This window comes from Aquarana catesbeiana, linkage group LG06, assembly GCF_042186555.1.
Source record: "Aquarana catesbeiana isolate 2022-GZ linkage group LG06, ASM4218655v1, whole genome shotgun sequence".
Lineage (NCBI taxonomy): Eukaryota > Metazoa > Chordata > Amphibia > Anura > Ranidae > Aquarana > Aquarana catesbeiana.
In genome coordinates this window covers 36,033,515-36,051,369 of record NC_133329.1, presented here as the reverse complement: position 1 = coordinate 36,051,369, position 17,855 = coordinate 36,033,515, and the positions used below count along the sequence as shown (strand labels likewise).

General features: G+C 45.1%; 2 protein-coding genes across 2 annotated transcripts in view; both read left to right on the top strand.

Annotated features, from left to right (window-relative positions):
* The window catches only part of LOC141148310 (guanylate-binding protein 1-like), a 1,084,899-nt gene that overhangs the window by 523,742 nt on the left and 543,302 nt on the right, over positions 1-17,855 (top strand). The window lies entirely within an intron of this gene.
* LOC141148303 (perforin-1-like) overlaps positions 1-17,855 on the top strand; it is a 32,942-nt gene that overhangs the window by 2,142 nt on the left and 12,945 nt on the right. The window contains exon 2 of the mRNA XM_073635601.1: positions 12,129-12,691. Coding sequence (XP_073491702.1) covers positions 12,153-12,691 — 539 coding nt within the window. The 5' untranslated portion in view covers positions 12,129-12,152. The remainder of the gene's footprint in view (positions 1-12,128; positions 12,692-17,855) is intronic.

The following is a 17,855-nucleotide window of genomic DNA, read 5'->3' as shown; positions in this document are numbered from 1 at the left end:
CCCATTGTTGGTGTCGGTGGCAGGAATTATGCCCCATTGTTGGTGTTAGTGGCAGGAATTATGCCCCATTGTTGGTGTCAGTGGCAGGAATTATGCCCCATTGTTGGTGTCGGTGGCAGGAATTATGCTCCATTGTTGGTGTCGGTGGCAGGAATTATGCTCCAATTTTGGTGTCGGTGGCAGGAATTATGCCTCAAGTGCCGGTTAAAGACAATCAAAGGGCCGCATCTGGCCCCAGGACCGCAGTTTGGAAACCACTTTTTAAGACCTGTAGGATTTCCAGATTCCAAAAAAAAGGATAACATTCTGTAGATATAGGAGATACAAAACAAAGATGTATGTGGTGATCTTCATATAAAACAACTATTTACCAAAGGAGGTATCATCCATCCCTACACATTACCAAAGCACCAAAAGGAAAATAACAGGACTTTACATATGCCTCCAATAGTAACTCAAAACTCAATTTAAAGAATTCAATTCAATTGTATTGGTATACATTAAAAACATATAAAACACATATTAAAATACATAGTAGAGGTCATAAATGTATCAACTACCACTTCCTGAAAAACCCAGATAGGGTGTCAAGGCAGTTGCTTTAACAAAGTTGATGCGTTTCGCAGGACAGCCCCCCTACCTCAGGACATTACAGACCTCGTATATACAGGTAAAAGCCAGTAAATTAGAATATTTTGAAAAACTTGATTTATTTCAGTAATTGCATTCAAAAGGTGTAACTTGTACATTATATTTATTCATTGCACACAGACTGATGCATTCAAATGTTTATTTCATTTAATTTTGATGATTTGAAGTGGCAACAAATGAAAATCCAAAATTCCGTGTGTCACAAAATTCGAATATTACTTAAGGCTAATACAAAAAAGGGATTTTTTAGAAATGTTGGCCAACTGAAAAGTATGAAAATGAAAAATATGAGCATGTACAATACTCAATACTTGGTTGGAGCTCCTTTTGCCTCAATTACTGCATTAATGCGGCGTGGCATGGAGTCGATGAGTTTCTGGCACTGCTCAGGTGTTATGAGAGCCCAGGTTGCTCTGATAGTGGCCTTCAACTCTTCTGCGTTGTTGGGTCTGGCATTCTGCATCTTCCTTTTCACAATACCCCACAGATTTTCTATGGGGCTAAGGTCAGGGGAGTTGGCTGGCCAATTTAGAACAGAAATACCATGGTCCGTAAACCAGGCACGGGTAGATTTTGCGCTGTGTGCAGGCGCCAAGTCCTGTTGGAACCTGAAATCTCCATCTCCATAGAGCAGGTCAGCAGCAGGAAGCATGAAGTGCTCTAAAACTTGCTGGTAGACGGCTGCGTTGACCCTGGATCTCAGGAAACAGAGTGGACCGACACCAGCAGATGACATGGCACCCCAAACCATCACTGATGGTGGAAACTTTACACTAGACTTCAGGCAACGTGGATCCTGTGCCTCTCCTGTCTTCTTCTAGACTCTGGGACCTCGATTTCCAAAGGAAATGCAAAATTTGCTTTCGTCAGAAAACATGACTTTGGACCACTCAGCAGCAGTCCAGCTCTTTTTTTCCTTAGCCCAGGTGAGACGGTTTTCGCGCTGTTTCTTGGTCAACAGTGGCTTGACACGAGGTATGCGGCAGTTGAAACCCATGTCTTTCAAGCGTCTCTTGGTGGTGGATCTTGAAGCACTGACTCCAGCAGCTGTCCACTCCTTGTGAATCTCCCCCACATTTTTGAATGGGTTTTTTTTCACAATCTTGACTAGGGCGCGGTGATCCCTATCGCTTGTACACTTTTTCTGACCACAGTTTTTCCTTCCCTTTGCCTCTCTATTAATGTGTTTGGACACAGAGCTCTGAGAACAGCCAGCCTCTTCAGCAATAACCTTTTGTGTCTTTCCCTCCTTGTGCAATGTGTCGATGGTCGCCTTTTGGACAGCTGTCAAATCTGAAGTCTTCCCCATGTTTGTGTAGGCTTCAGAACTGGACTGAGAGACCATTTAAAGCCCTTTGCAGGTGTTTTGAGTTAATCAGCTGATTAGTTTGTGGCACCAGGTGTCTTCAAAATTTAACCCTTACACAATATTCGAATTTTGTGACACACGGAATTTTGGATTTTCGTTTGTTGCCACTTCAAATCATCAAAATTAAATGAAGTAAACATTTGAATGCATCAGTCTGTGTGCAATGAATAAATATAATGTACAAGTTACACCTTTTGAATGCAATTACTGAAATAAATCAAGTTTTTCAAAATATTCTAATTTACTGGCTTTTACCTGTGTATATATATATATATATATATATATATATATATATATATATATATATATATATAATGTGTGTGTGTATATATATATATATATATATATATATATATATATATATATATATACATATATATATTAATATAAAAATAAACAAGCACAAAAATGTAAGAGTAAATTATTATAAATCGCCTCGAGGATACCAAAGATGGTGTTATTCACGTGAGCAGGTTGGGTGTAAGATCCCAATCAAGCTCTAGGCTGCCTGTGGGGGAAATATGGAGCCAATTAAGAGATTCCCTGCATGGAGGTCTGATAAATAAAATAATATTCAAAAATAAAAATCATTGTTGGTACAACTATTGAGCTCAGCGCAGCTGGCCCCCCTACAATCAGCACAAATAAAAACTCAAGTGTGTTTCTTTAGTGCTACGTTTGTGCTGTTTTGTGCCGTAAAAATGTACATTTGTGCTGCTTTTATTTTTAAGATATTAGCAATTGTTTTTTCCAGACCATAACATCACCTAGCCCCCCTACAACGCCCAAATGACACAAAACTGGTCTCGTTGGTTAGTGCTACGTTTGTGCTGTTTTGTGCTGATAAAAATTCCATTCTATCTTTTATCATTTTTGCATTATTAATGATTTATTAAAGGTCACCAAAGGTCACTCAGCCCCCTACAACGCCCAAATGATACAAAACTGGTCTCGTTGGTTAGTGCTACATTTTGCTGTTTTGTGCTGCTAACATTTCCGTTCTATCTTTTATCGTTTTTGCGTTATTAATGATTTATTAAAGGTCACCAAAGGTCACTCAGCCCCCCTACAATGCCCAAATGACACAAAACTGGTCTCGTTGGTTAGTGCTACGTTTGTGCTGGTTTGTGCTGCTAAAATTTTTATTTGTGCTGTTATGGTTTTTAAGGTATAACAGTTTATTTATTTTTTTAAAACCCCACTCACTCTGCCCACCCTACAATCAGCACAAATAAAAACTCAAATGTGTTTCTTTAGTGCTACGTTTGTGCTGTTTTGTGCTGCTAAAATTTCCGTTCTATCTTTTATCATTTTTGCGTTATTAATGATTTATTAAAGGTCACCAAAGGTCACTCAGCCCCCCTACAACGCCCAAATGACACAAAACTGGTCTCGTTGGTTAGTGCTACGTTTGTGCTGTTTTGTGTGCTGCTAAAATTTCCGTTCTATCTCATATCGTTTTTGCGCTAGTAATGATTTATTAAAGGTCACCAAAGGTCACTCGGCCCCCCTACAACACCCAAATGACGCAAAACTGGTCTCGTTGGTTAGTGCTACGTTTGTGCTGGTCTGTGCTGCTTACATTTTCATTTGTGCTGTTATGGTTTTTAAGTTATAACTGTTTTTTTTAAACCCCAGCCACTTTGCCCCGCCCCTACAATCAGCACAAATGAAAACTCAAGTGTGTTTCTTTAGTGCTACGTTTGTGCTGTTTAAATTTTCGTTCTATCTTTTATCGTTTTTGCGTTATTAATAATTTATTAAAGGTCACTGAGCCCCCCTACAAAACCCAAAAGACACAAAATTGGGCTGGTTGGTTAGTGCCTCATTTGTGCTGGTTTGTGCTGCTAAAATTTGTATTTGTGCTGTTATGTTTTTTTAGTTATAACAGCTTGTTTATATTTGATAACACCCCACCCACTTTGCACCCCATGTTATTAAATCTTTAAAACAAACATACTATTTTTTAGTGCTACCTTTGTGCTTTTTTTGTGTCATAAAAATAAAAATTTGTGCTGCTTTTATTTTTAACATAATAGCAATTTGTTTTTTCCAGACAATGACATCACCCCCCCCCTCCTGTCACATACCTGGTTAGTGAGCTCCTGGTTAGAAAGCAGTCATGGGAGCACAGCGCGGTATGAGTGCCTGTGATCAGTCCAGTAGACTGCGTGGTGGCAGCAGTCAGAAAGTGGATGTGGCAGCAGCACTGGCTGGTGGCAGATGAGCTGCTACTAGCTGTGTGAAGTTGGCACTCCATGTTTGTAAAACCTAAATAAAAATATACTATTCGTTTGTGCCGCATTTGTGCTGATTTGTACCGCAAAAATGAGCGTTTGTGCCGCTTTGGTTTCGGAGATATTGTGCGTTATATTTGCTGAAACCCTGCCCACTTTGCACCCCATGTTGCTGAATTTTACAAACAAACACGCCGTTCGTTTGTGCCGCATTTCTGCTGGTTTGTGCTGCAAAAATAAACTTTTGTGCCCCTTTGGTTTCCGAGATATTGTGTGTTATAGCTGTGTGAAGTTGCCATGTTTGTAAAACCTGAATAATAATATACCATTCATTTGTGCTGTGCTTGTGCTGATTTGTGCTGGAAAAATGAGCGTTTGTGCAGGTTCGGTTTCTAAGATATTAAACATTCAATTTAATGTAAGCCCCACCCACTTTGAACCCCATGTTGCTGAATTTTAAAAACAAACACGCCATTCATTTGTGCCGCATTCGTGCTGGTTTGTGCCGCAAACATATACGTTTGTGCTGCTTTGGTTTCGGAGATATTGTGCATTATAGTTGTTGAAACCCCGCCCACTTTGCACCCCATGTTGCTGAATTTGAAAAACAAACACGCCATTCGTTTGTGCCATGTTTCTGCTGGTTTGTGCCGCAAAATAAACTTTAGTGCCGCTTTGGTTTCGGAGATATTGTGCGTTATAGTTGATCTCATAGCATGGGTAGCAACTTGGATCCCCTGCGGTTGCTGGATGAGATGCCAGACGTGGACAGGCTGCTTTCCCAGCTCAGGGCAGAGGCAGCGTCCAGAGGAGCGGAGTGGCTGCGGGAGCAGCTCTCATCTGACCCCAGAGCTCGGTGCCACATTGGGAGTCCCATGCGGGCCCCTTCAGGACTACCTGCAAAGCGATCGGCTGTGCCCACGGGTGGTGCTCCTGGAAGGGATCCCTTTCATTGTCAGGGGGCAGGGCTTCCGGGGGTGTCTGTGTCTCTCCCCGGCCTGCCCGGTATCAGGATCAGGAACAGGCGGGCTCCTCCCTGGGCAATGAGTCAACAGGGGCAGAGCCTCAGCAGGGGAATCGTGCTGCTATGGCACCCAGGCCCTTTACCTCCGTGGCCGGTGGCTCTCCCGGGACCAGCCAGCACCAGGTGATGTAGGAGGTGTAGAGGAGCGGCGGTGTGAGACCAGCGGTGAGCGCCAAGGGCTCTGGGCACTCCAGTAAGGTGACCCAGAAATCGGTGGGTGGAGCCGTGCAAGCAGGCAGGGCCAGCAGCCACACGGATCCTCGGCATCCAGGGCCACTTCTCCTGGGGTGCTGGTGGAGAGAGGAGACGTGGAGATAGATGAGAGATCGGAGGGCAAGTTGTCCGCTTCAGAGGGGGAGGAGTCGCATGGACGCCCTGAATCAATGGAGTCGGGACCTGCGGCTGTTGGGATCCTTCCTAGGCAGCCTGGTAAGTCAACTACTTCTTCTAACATGTCTGTGTTTTCTGCTGTTGATGATAATGTGTGCCTAGGGGGAGGGCCCTCTCCTGCACGGAGTTGCGGTCTGATTTGCCCATGCTTTCTGCACCTTCTAGTGCGGGCCGTGGTCACGCCACATCTAGGTCAGATGAGGGGTTGCAGGGGTTCCTTTTGGGTTTGAGGGAGCTGGTCCAGCTATTTGAACCAGAGACGGGTGCCCAAGCCATGCCATCGCCGGTGGGTGGGTCAGAGGTGACGAGGCTAGCTTCTGTATCCAGGGTTGATCCCCCTGCGGCGGTCGTGCCCGCCGCAGTGGCAATCGTGGAGCCAGGCCAATCTGCGGTGGGGCACAAGTTGGCAATGAGGGACAAGGCTGAGTCATTGGGGGGGGCGTTACCAAACAGAATTCAGTCAGATTGGCCGACTCTGTGAAATGTGAGGTTTACATTTGTATCGAGGGGCCTCTGGGTACGCACCTGAAGCCAGAATTCCGCGAAAAAAAATTGGAAGGGTGAGTATGTGGGGATATTCTCTCTGCTATCCCTGGAAAATTTTTATCTGGATAGGGTCAAGCCAGAGGAGAGCAAAAAGGAGGATGAAGAAAAACGGCTGTACAGGCTTATCCCACGGACTTTCCCTAATTGGATGCAGGCTTTTGCCATTATGGCAAGTGTAATTGGGGAGAAGAATCCGGAACACTGTTCGGCGCTCTTCTGTTATCTTGACGTTATCAGGGAGGCCTACGGGATCTACGGGGAATCCGCATGGTTGAGGTATGACAAGCAGTTCCGGCAGCAGAGATCTATCTGCCTGTCCTTGAGGTGGGACCACAAGGACATTAGTTTGCAGATGTGACTTATGACCTCGGTGCGGGCCCCTAATCAGTTTTTTCCAGGGGGGGTCGGTGGCGCATCTACCCCCGGACAACCGGCCGCAAAGAAAAGGGGTGTCTGCTGGCAGCATAATGAGGGCTCCTGCAAGTTTGGGGGGCTTGCTATTACCAGCAAGAGTGCTCCAGCTGTGGAGGTTTGCATCCCTTGTCCCACTACTTCAAACAGGGGAAGGGCCGTGCCGGCGAGTCTGCTAACAAAAGGGATGACATTAGGGAGGGTGGAAAGGATGCAGCCTTTCCTCGATAGATATCTGGATCGAGAGGCTGCTTGGTTGTTAGGGGTGGGTTTCTCTGAAAGCTTTTGCATACCTTGTTCCCTGGCCTCTGTTCCACCAGTGTCCCAGAACTTGCGTTTGGCCTTGCAACATTCTGCAGTGGTTTCTGAGAAATGGCGGAAGGAACTTGCGTTGGGCCGCATGGGTGGCCCTTTTCCCTGGCAGCCTTTAGCGGATTTGGTGATCTCGCCCCTGGGGGTCGTGCCCAAGAAGGACCTTAAAGTGTGTTTTCACTGTGCCAATCTTGGGGTGGTACAGGTCATCAACCATGTCACAACTTCATCGCCACCCGTGGTCCGACTTCTTCAGCACCTAGTGTTACGTTGTCTACAGTTAAATGTTATTCTTTATGCTGTTCACCTCCTGGGAGTTGAGAACGGCTTAGCTGACGCATTGTCTCGCTAAGTGGGGCAGGTTCCAGGAGTTGGCACCGGCAGTGGAGCAACGCAGGGTCCCTTGTCCCGAATGGCTGTGGAGGATTGCCTTGGGGTTGTCTCCAGATGGATCAGATGGTCAGTGCATGACATGACGTGGGCAGCCTATAATAAATTATGGCAAGAGTGGTTGTCTTTGCTGCAGCAGGCTGTGGTGGAGTAAGAGGGCCCGAAGGTGAGATTGCTGGTCCTTTACTTTGTCTCACGGAACCTTGAGGAGGGGGTGATGGGGTCAGTCGTGGAGCGCAAATTGTCAGGATTAGCATTTTTCTTCAAATTGCAGGGCTATTGTGATTTCACAAAAGATTTTTGGGTCTGGCGGGCTCTAAAGGGGTATCGTAGGTCTCAGAAGCGCAGGGATTCCAGGCACCCTGTTTCTTTTGATATTCTGCAAAATGTTTTAGCCCAGTTGGTTTCCCTGTGTTCCTCAGCCTACGAGGTCTCTTTGTTTAAAATGACCTTCTTTCTGGCTTTTTTTGTAGCTTTTCGGATTAGTCAGCCCTTCCAAGAGGGTCCATGGGGGTATGCTGGATCGGGAGGTCACCTGTGGGGAGGACAGGGTATCCCTGCTTTTGCGATGGTCCAAAACGGATCAGGCTGGCAGGGGCAGAAGGGTTCAAATTTTTGCTGTGCCGGCTTTGCCCTTGTGTCCGCTGGGTGCTGTCAGAGATTTGGCTGGGTCCTCTTTGTTACATGCAGATGGGTCTCCCTTGTCCAGATTTCAATTCATATCCATTTTCCGTAAATGTTTAAGGGCATTGGGTTTGGAGGAGAAAGAATTCATCTTGCACTCATTCGGAATTGGGGCGGCCACGGAAGCCGCCAGGTGTGGGTTGGATGATGAAGCGGCCAATCGTATTGGTAGGTAGGAATCGAAAAGGTTCCAGCTATATGTTCATTCTTATCTGTTGTCTGATTGGGGGGGGGTAGGTCATTTTGTGAGTGTTCTGTGTTGGTAAGCCTGTGTTTGCCTGCTTGTTTGGTGTTATTTGTGGTGTTGTTTCTTCTCTTTCAGGTGGTGTGATGGGCCTTGTCTGGATACTGGGCCATACCTATGTGTTTTGGGGGGCCAGGCAAGCAGACGTTAGGCCCAATGATAGGCAACTAGGCATTTCTAGGCAGGAAGCTTGTGTCGGCTGGTTGGGGGTACCAGGCATGCTGTGAAGCAGAATGGTGCCGGAAGTGCATCGCTTTGCACTACTGGATAGACCACCGAACGTTCTGGTGCTACATGTCGGCGGCAATGATTTAGGACTGAGGTCCATGTTGGACATCATTTGTGATGTCAAGTTTGATTTCCTGCGGCACCGCATGGCCTTCCCAGATATGCTCATCGTGTGGTCCGACATCATTGCTCAGAAGCGGAGCGGCTCAATAAGGCCCGCAGGAAGGTCAACAGCGAGGTAGGCAGATTTGTAGTAATGGGGGCCTGGTTATCTGGCATTTGGAACTGGGAACGGATACTTGGGGATACCTTTGGGGTGATGCGGTACACCTCAATGTGGTGGTAAATGATTTGTGGACCCTGGGGTTGCAGGATGGTATTCAGAGAGCTTTGAGGGTGTGAAGGGGCACTCAAGGGTAAGGCTTTCCCCTTGTGCACTGTGGCGGTCTGGCGGAGGTTGGTCTTTGCTGGCGAATGAAGAAACCTTGGATAAGGAAGGATTCGGGACCCATCGGTGGTATAGGTCCCTCTGGTGTATTCCAGGTAACGTGGTTTAGCAGGAATTGGTTAATGGGTGCACTGCAGTTAGTGGGTTAGCCAGTATGTCAGCTGGAGGCCTAGTATAGTAAAAGGTACCGCAGTGCATTCTTGAACATACAATAGTTTGGGGTTCCTGCAAAGACCAACGCGATTAGTGACTGATGGGTTTTTGGTTTAATAAATGTTTTTTACGGTTTATGTTCATTTAAGTTTATTTATTAATAAAGAGGCTCCTACAGCCAATTTTTTACTCCATTTATGGTGTGGTCTCCATTAATGGGATTTAATGGTATGGGTGGGATGGAGTATGGGGTTGGTCTGGCAGTTATTGGCTAAGGATGGAACATCTGTTTTACAATGGTCATGCCTTTTCCAGGGTACAGTATGAAGTGCAGTGCCCGTTACAGTGGGAGGAGCATTACATTAAGGAAACCCAAGCTGAGTATAGGTTCTGTAAGTTCTGTATGTAAGATTTAATAACGAGGTGTAAAGTCAGTGTGGTTTGGCAACATATAACGCACAATATCTCCGAAACCAAAGTGGCACAAAAGTTTATTTTTGCGGCACAAACCAGCACAAACGCAGCACAAATGAATGGCGTGTTTGTTTTTAAAATTCAACAACGTGGGTTGCAAAGTGAGCGGGGTCTAAGCAACTATAACGCACAATATCTCTCGAAACCAAAGCGGCACAAAAATTTATTTTTGTGGCACAAACCAGCACAAATGCGGCACAAACGAATGGCGTGTTTGTTTTTAAAATTCAGCAACATGGAGTGCAAAGCGGGCGGGGCTTACATTAAATTGAATATCTAATATCTCAGGAACTGAACCTGCACAAACGCTCATTTTTGCGGCACAAATGAGCACAAACGCGGCACAAACGAATAGTATATTTTTATTCAGGTTTTACAAACATGGGGTGCCAACTTCACACAGCTAGTGCCACCAGCCGGTTATGCTGCCACATCCACCTGCTGACTGTTGCCACCACGCAGTCTACTGGACTGATCACAGGCACTCATACCTCGCTGTGCTCTCATGGCTGCTGTCTAACCAGGAGCTCACTAACCAGGTACATGGCAGGAGGGCGGGGTGATGTCATCGTCTGGAAAAAACAAATTGCTATTATCTTAAAAATAAAAACAGCACAATTTTTTATTTTTATGACATAAAAAAGCACAAAGGTAGCACTTAAAAATAGTATGTCTGTTTTTAGGATTTAATAACATGGGGTGAAAAATCGGTGGGGTGTTATCAAATATAGACAAGCTTTTATAACTTAAAAAAACATAACAGCACAAATAAAAATGTTAGCAGCACAAAACAGCACAAATGAGGCACTAACCAACCAGCCAAATTTTGTGTCTTTTGGGTGTTGTAGGGGGGCTCAGTGACCTTTGGTGACCTTTAATAAATCATTAATAATGCAAAAATGATAAAAGATAGAACGGAAATTTTAGCAGCACAAAACAGCACAAACGTAGCACTAACCAACGAGACCAGTTTTGTGCCATTTGGCTGTTGTAGGGGGGCTAGGTGATGTCATAGTCTGGAAAAAACAATTGCTAATATCTTAAAAATAAAAGCAGCACAAATGTAAATTTTTACAGCACAAAACAGCACAAACGTAGCACTAAAGAAACGCACTTGAGTTTTTATTTGTGCTGATTGTAGGGGGGCCAGCTTTGCTGAGCTCAACAAATGTACCAATCACAACATATTGCAATATAATAAGCCTGCTTGATACTGAAAAGTAAGTAATAATTACCTAGGATGATTGCACACCAAGGATTGGCAACAACCATGTGATGAGCAGACATAAAATTATTTAGAAGGTAAAAAACACCTGAGAGATAATAATAAAACATATTCAAGAAGAGCTTGTTGCGTTGAAAAATGAAGAGGACGAAACATGCCAGATATATCAATTCAAAGCTTACCCTGTAACAAAATGCCAAAAAGGGCGACTTATATCCATTTATGTGGGAAAGGGCTGATATGAGGTGAAAAAGCCCTTATAGGAGATACAATGTTTAGGGGTATTCCCAAAACCCAGAAGCCATTCTGTTACATTTAATTATTTTACTAAACAAGGCAGTTTTGGTAAGTTCTTCCAGAAATGTTGTAGTTACCTATATTCCCACAAATCCAGGCTAAACATGCCCCACTTTGCTTTCAGTTCCTGTGAGGAATACATCTCACTGTCCTTTAATATGTCCTTTAATCTCAAATGATTTTCTGTAGTCCATTTAACCCCTACGCACCTAAGGGTAAAACAAATCCAAATGCCTAAGCCAAGTTTTGTGACTTTGGCATGTGTTAGTAAAACCGTACATATCTTCACAACTACTTTGTGCATCCAGGTGGATTATACTAAGTTTTTTTTTTCAGGACACATTGGGCTTTTATTTGGTGGTAAATGGTAATGGATTGTTTTTTTTTATTATTATTTTAAAGAAAATCTGACCCAAAATGAAAAAAAAAATCATTTGTTTTAAATTTAGCTGTATATTTCTTGGTACTACCATAACCGACCACCAAAGAACAACCCAAAATAAATTCTTTTGCTCCTGACAATTGTAGCGATACCACACATGTTAGTTGTTGTTTGTACCCGTAGTACAGCCCAGAAACAATAGTGCACATTTTGCTTTTTTTATCCTACCTAAAACACACTGACACTAACGGACACTGATATTAATTTAAAAAAAGAATTCTGCCCCCCCCCCCCTAAACAAAAATACTTACCTTTGGCCCTGACCTTGACCCAAACACTAATATTGGCACTGACCTAGATCAAACCTTGAGCCAGATATTTTTTGTATTTTTTATTATTATTATTATTATTATTTAATTCACTTATTTTTTTTTAACACGTACTTTTTTTTTCTGTGCAAGGACAGAGAGAGATACAATCCAGTCGTCTGTGTTTGAGTTACTATTGGAGGTACAATGAATGTGCCCTTTATTTTGTATATTTTGTATGTTGATTTGCTGGGCTGACACAAAAAAATTGTTAAATAATAATGTATAGTAAATCATAAAGAGCATTATCAATAGGGAATCTAACTTTGGTCTTGTTTTTATCCCTTTTCTGCAGGGTTTAAATTCCACGCAACTGAATATGTGGCTCATCTTGATTCTTCTTAGCTTTGCCACTTCTGCCTCCTGCCAAACTCACCCCCCACCCACCTATTCCTGCCGACCTGCCAAAAAACCAGAATGCGATGAACTCGATTTTGTGCCGGGGCACAATCTTCTTGGTCAAGGTTTTAATATTGTGAGCATGAAGCAGACCAGGGCTCATCTGCTAGATCTCCAGATGTTTTCTACAGAGGACAAAAACTGCACTGTCTGTCAAAACCCATATATGAACATGGCTTGGCAAAAGCTGCCCCTTGCAATGGTGGACTGGAGGCCCCAGTCATTGTGCTCTAAAAAGATCAACAGTGAGCTCTCCCAATCTTCTATGTCGCTGGCTGAGGAATCTGCATCTGAGGTGAAGAATGACTGGAAAGCTGGTCTAGAGCTCGGCCCTAACGAGGTGACTGCCAACCTGGTAATGGCTGGTTCTCTGTCAGAAGAGGCACGGTTTGGTAAGAGTAAGACCAGCACAGACCGTTACAGCTTCATCAAGCACCATCTGAGTTGTGTCCATTACAGGTACATCTTCAACTGTAATATATTATAGTTAAAAAAACAGAAAAGTTACTCCATTGACTACTTTGAAAGACCTAGTCACTGGCTGCAAAATTTCTTTGCTTCCAATAAAACTGATTTTGCTAATTTGATCAGTACATTAATGAGTCACCTAGTCAGTCGCTCAACCGTCCCAGTATTATCTATTAACCAGTTTGTTTCTAGTACATTTTTTCACTTTTTGCACATATGTAAAAATCTTAAACTCTCATGCCGTGTACACACGATTGGAATTTCGGCCAGCAAAAGACCGATGAGAGCTTTTAGTTGGAAAATGCGACTGTGTGTATGCTCCATCGGACTTTTGCTGGCCAAATTCCAGCCAGCAAAAGATTGAGAGCAGCTTCTCTATTTTTCGGTCGGAAAAAGTTCCTATCTGAAAATGCGATTGTCTGTACACATTCCGACGCGCAAAATTCCTACGCATTGCTCGGAAACAATTTGACGCATGCTCGGAAGCATTGAACTTCATTTTCTCGGCTCGTCGTAGTGTTGTACATCACCGGGTTCTTGACGTCGTAAGTTCAGCAAACTTTTGTGTGACCGTGTGTATGCAAGGCAAGCTTGAGCGGAATCCCGTCGGGAAAACCATCCAAGATTTTTCCGATGGAAAACTCGCTCGTGTGTACACAGCATCAGAACATGATGTAATTTCTGAAAGCAGAGGCCCCATAGAATAAAAAGATGATAACTGCAAATTTTTATGTCGCATGATATTTGCGTAACATATAACATTGTGTAATGTTTATTAAATGCAAATGTTCAGGAAAAATATAATAAAATATATTTTAGTGCAAGCACACACAATAGCCATTTTTGGTCAAACAAAAAAAAGATGAGGTTGTGTCAAGTAAATAGGAACCAAACATTAAAATTATAGGCGCCCGTGATATCACAAAAACCTACAGTACTTACAAATCTCTATAGGTGACATTCTAAAAGCCATTACAGCTCATCAGTTTAGAGTTACTCAGGAGCTCTTGTGCTAGAATTTTTGCTCTGATGTTCGTGGCGATATGGCACACTTATGGTGCAACTGCGGTTTACATACACGTGCGCACCCTGGTGTGCATTTGCACATATGTGCACAGCAATTTGGGGGTTACTGCAATTGTTTAAAAAAAGTATACCTTTTAATTATATATTTTTTTAACTTTTTTCTTTGATTTAATTTATAATTTTTTACTTGAGTGCTATAGTAAGGGGTTAAAAAAAACCCATGTGATAGCATTGGGCAGGGGACAGGTAGTCTTTTTGAAGAAATTAGTGGTCTAATAAACCCCAAGGTCTCCCATGCCCTTCACACCATCTAACCCAGCAAAGATCAGCTTGGTTAAATGTGTTCCCTGGTTGTACTGACCAGGAAATGATGGATCTGAACCCGAAAGTGATGAAACCGTTGTGGCTTCCAGTTTCTTTGTTTACATGTGATATCGAGACATCCATATCCTCGGTCTCACACGGCTCTCCAAGCTGGCGGTTGTAGTCCCCAGCTCTCGGTAAGAGCGGGAGTGCCCAGGAACCATAGAGGGTCGGGGTGCCACCGCAGGCGGGGGGCACCGCCCCACCCGTTCTGTGAAAATGATTGCCGGCTATACAGCTGCTGTATCACTTTCACTTTGAAGCCGGGAGCTGGCTGAAGAAAACCTGCACAAGCTGATGGCTGCTACTGCTAAGCCATTAGATTGTGATTAAAGTGGACGTACTACTAAGTCCAAAGAACTACTTAAAGCAGATATGTATACATATATATATATATATATATTAACCAGTTGCCGACCGCCGCACGACTATATACGTCGACAGAGCGGCACGGGCAGGCAAAAGGACTTACAGGTACGTCCTTGCCTGCCCGCGGGTGGGGGTCCGATCGGACCCCCCCCCCGGTGCCAGCGGCGGTCGGATTGAGGTCAGGGTCGATCAAAGGTGAGGGGGAGGCCACTCATTCGTGGCCCCCCCCTCGCGATCGCTCCTGGCCAATGACAAGCTTCCTCGGCTTCTGTGAATGTAAACAGAAGCAGAGGAAGTGATGTAATCTCTCCTCGAGTCGGTCTTTTCGTCCGGCGCCGAGGAGAGAAGACATCCAAGTAAGTGCACCAACACTACACATACAGTAGAACACGCAGGCACACTTGTCACCCCCCTGTCACCCCCCGATCACCCCCTGATCACCCCCCTGTACCCCCTGTCACTCTGACACCAATAGCAGGTTTTTTTTTTTTCTGATTTATTGCATTGGTGTCAGTTTGTGTCAGTTACAAGTGTTAGGGCAGTTAGGTTAGCCCCCTTTAGGTCTAGGGTACCCCCCTTTAGGTCCAGGGTACCCCCCTAACCCCCCTAATAAAGTTTTAACCCCGTGATCACCCCCCGTCGCCAGTGTCACTAAGCGATCGTTTTTCTGATCGCTGTATTAGTGACACAGGTGACGCTAGTTAGGGAGGTAAGTATATAGGTTCGCTGTCAGTGTTTTATAGCGACAGGGATCCCCATATACTACCTTCTAAAGGTTTTAACCCCTTGATTGCCCCCTAGTTAACCCTTTCACCAGCGATCACCATATAATTGTTACAGGTGACGCTGGTTAGTTGGTTTGTTTTTTGTAGTTTATTGTAGTTTATTACAGTTTTAGGGCACCCGCCGTTTATTACCCTATAAAGGTTTAACCCCCTAATTGCCCGGCGGTGATAGAAGTTAAGTTTTTAGGGTCAGATAAGGTCTGCGTCGCCCCAGGCAGCGTTAGGTTAGCGCCAGTACCGCTAAAACCCACGCACGCAGCATACACCTCCCTTAGTGCTATAGTATCTGAACGGATCGATATCTGATCCGATCAGATCTATACTCCCCAGCAGTTTAGGGTCCCCCAAAAAAACGCAGTGTTAGCGGGATCAGCCCAGATACCTGCTAGCACCTGCGTTTTGCTCCTCGGCCCAGCCCAGCCCAGCCCACCCAAGTGCAGTATCGATCGATAACTGTCACAAAACACTAAGCACACATAACTGTAGCGTTCGCAGAGTCAGGCCTGATCCCTGCGATCGCTAACAGTTTTTTGGTAGCGGTTTGAATCAGTCGCTGACAGTCAGGAGCTTTTTTGCCTGTGAGTCTCACTAGTGTACCCCTAAATTTAGAGGCCAAAATGGCAAATCGAAGGTACACTAGTGAAGAGGCCTACACGTTTCTGAGTATGACAGATAGTGAAGAGGAAGTCACTCATCTGTCAAGTTCAGGCTCAGAATACGAACCTGTAGAGGACAGCGGCTCCATGACAGATAGCTCTGACGACGGAGTTGTGGTCCCTGCTAGGGTCAGGCGTACCAGACCCCGATCTTCTTCTTCTGTCCTTGAAGTGCAAGAACCGCAGGGCTCTCGTAGGGAGCAGAGAGGTACTAGTGCCGCTACTCCTTCTGGTGAACTGGCAAGCACCAGCGGCCTAGTACACCCTGGTCGTACATCCAGCACTGCAGTATCACGTGGTGACGTGGCGAGTCCCATAAGTGCAGTTCAAGCTGGCGAGGTGGCAAGCACAACTAGTGTCCCGCTGCCACCAATAAGACAAAGACAGGCCCGTCGTGCCCATAGTGCCCTTCCTGCTGCATTCGCCAATCCGAATTGGGTACCCACCACTTCTGCAGCACCCGTACTTCCCCCTTTCACTGGCCAACCCGGAATTCAGGTGGAAACAGTTGACTTTATGCCACTGGATTTTTATTCACTGTTTTTCACCGAAGATCTCTATAGATCTATTGTGGACCAAAGCAATTTGTACGCTGGTCAACACATCGCCGCTAATCCCCAGTCCTCCCTTGCCAGAGATTGGAGACCAATTACGGTCTCCGAATTTAAGATCTTTCTGGGCCTTTCCCTCAACATGGGCATAACCAAAAAGAGTGAGTTGCGGTCATATTGGTCCACTGACCCAATTCACCATATGCCCGTGTTCTCTGCCTCCATGACCAGGGCACGATACGAGCAGATTTTGCGGTTCATGCACTTCAACGACAATGAACTCTGTCGTCCTCGTGGAGACCCTGCATACGATCGGCTCTACAAAATTCGGCCCCTCGTAAACCACTTCAACCAACGTTTTGCAGACTTGTTTACCCCCCATCAAGTTGTCTGCGTTGATGAGTCCCTGATTAAGTTTTCTGGCCGCTTGTCCTTCAAACAGTACCTTCCCAGCAAGCATGCCAGATACGGGGTCAAGATGTATAAGCTCTGTGACAGGGCCACAGGCTATACATGTAGATTTATGGTTTACGAGGGCAAAGATAGTCACGTAGAGCCGATCAACTGCCCTGACTACATAGGAAGCGCTGGCAAGATAGTGTGGGACTTGGTGTCACCCTTATTCGGAAAGGGGTACCACTTGTACGTGGACAATTATTATACGAGCGTGCCACTTTTTAGTCACTTGTTTGATCAGCAGATTGGAGCATGTGGCACCGTGCGACCTAATCGCCGGGGCTTGTAGAGTCCCGTCTTAGGCTGGGGGAGAGAGCCTGCTTGAAGTATAATAATTTGCTCGCTATGAAGTGGAGGGATAAGAAGAATGTTTTCGTTCTCACCTCCCTTCATGCAGACACGACGACCCAAATTACTACGGCGACTGGTGTTGTGGAGAAACCCCTCTGTGTCCACGAATACAACCTTAATATGGGAGGGGTGGACCTCAACGACCAGTTGTTGGTGCCGTACCTAATTGCCCGTAAGGCCAGACGCTGGTACAAAAAAGTGTCTGTTTATTTATTTCAATTGGCTTTGCTGAACGCTCATGTGCTATACAGAGCTTCAGGACAGACTGGATCCTTCCTTAAATTCCAGGAAGAGATCGTCAGAGCCCTTCTGTTTCCAGACGGTGCTCCACCTCACCTTCCCAATCCAAATGCAGTAGGCCGGCTGCATGAGAGGCATTTTCCTTATGTCCTCGAGAGTACCCCTACCCAACGAGCCCCCCAAAGAAAATGTCGTGTCTGCAGAAAGCGCGGATTTAGGCGTGACACCCGGTATTATTGTCCCTCCTGTCCTGGCAATCCTGGTCTTTGCATTGGTGAATGTTTTGAACGCTACCATACACTAGTTGAGTATTAGCGTAGGGTACAGCACTGCACAGACTAGGACACACTTCCACAGG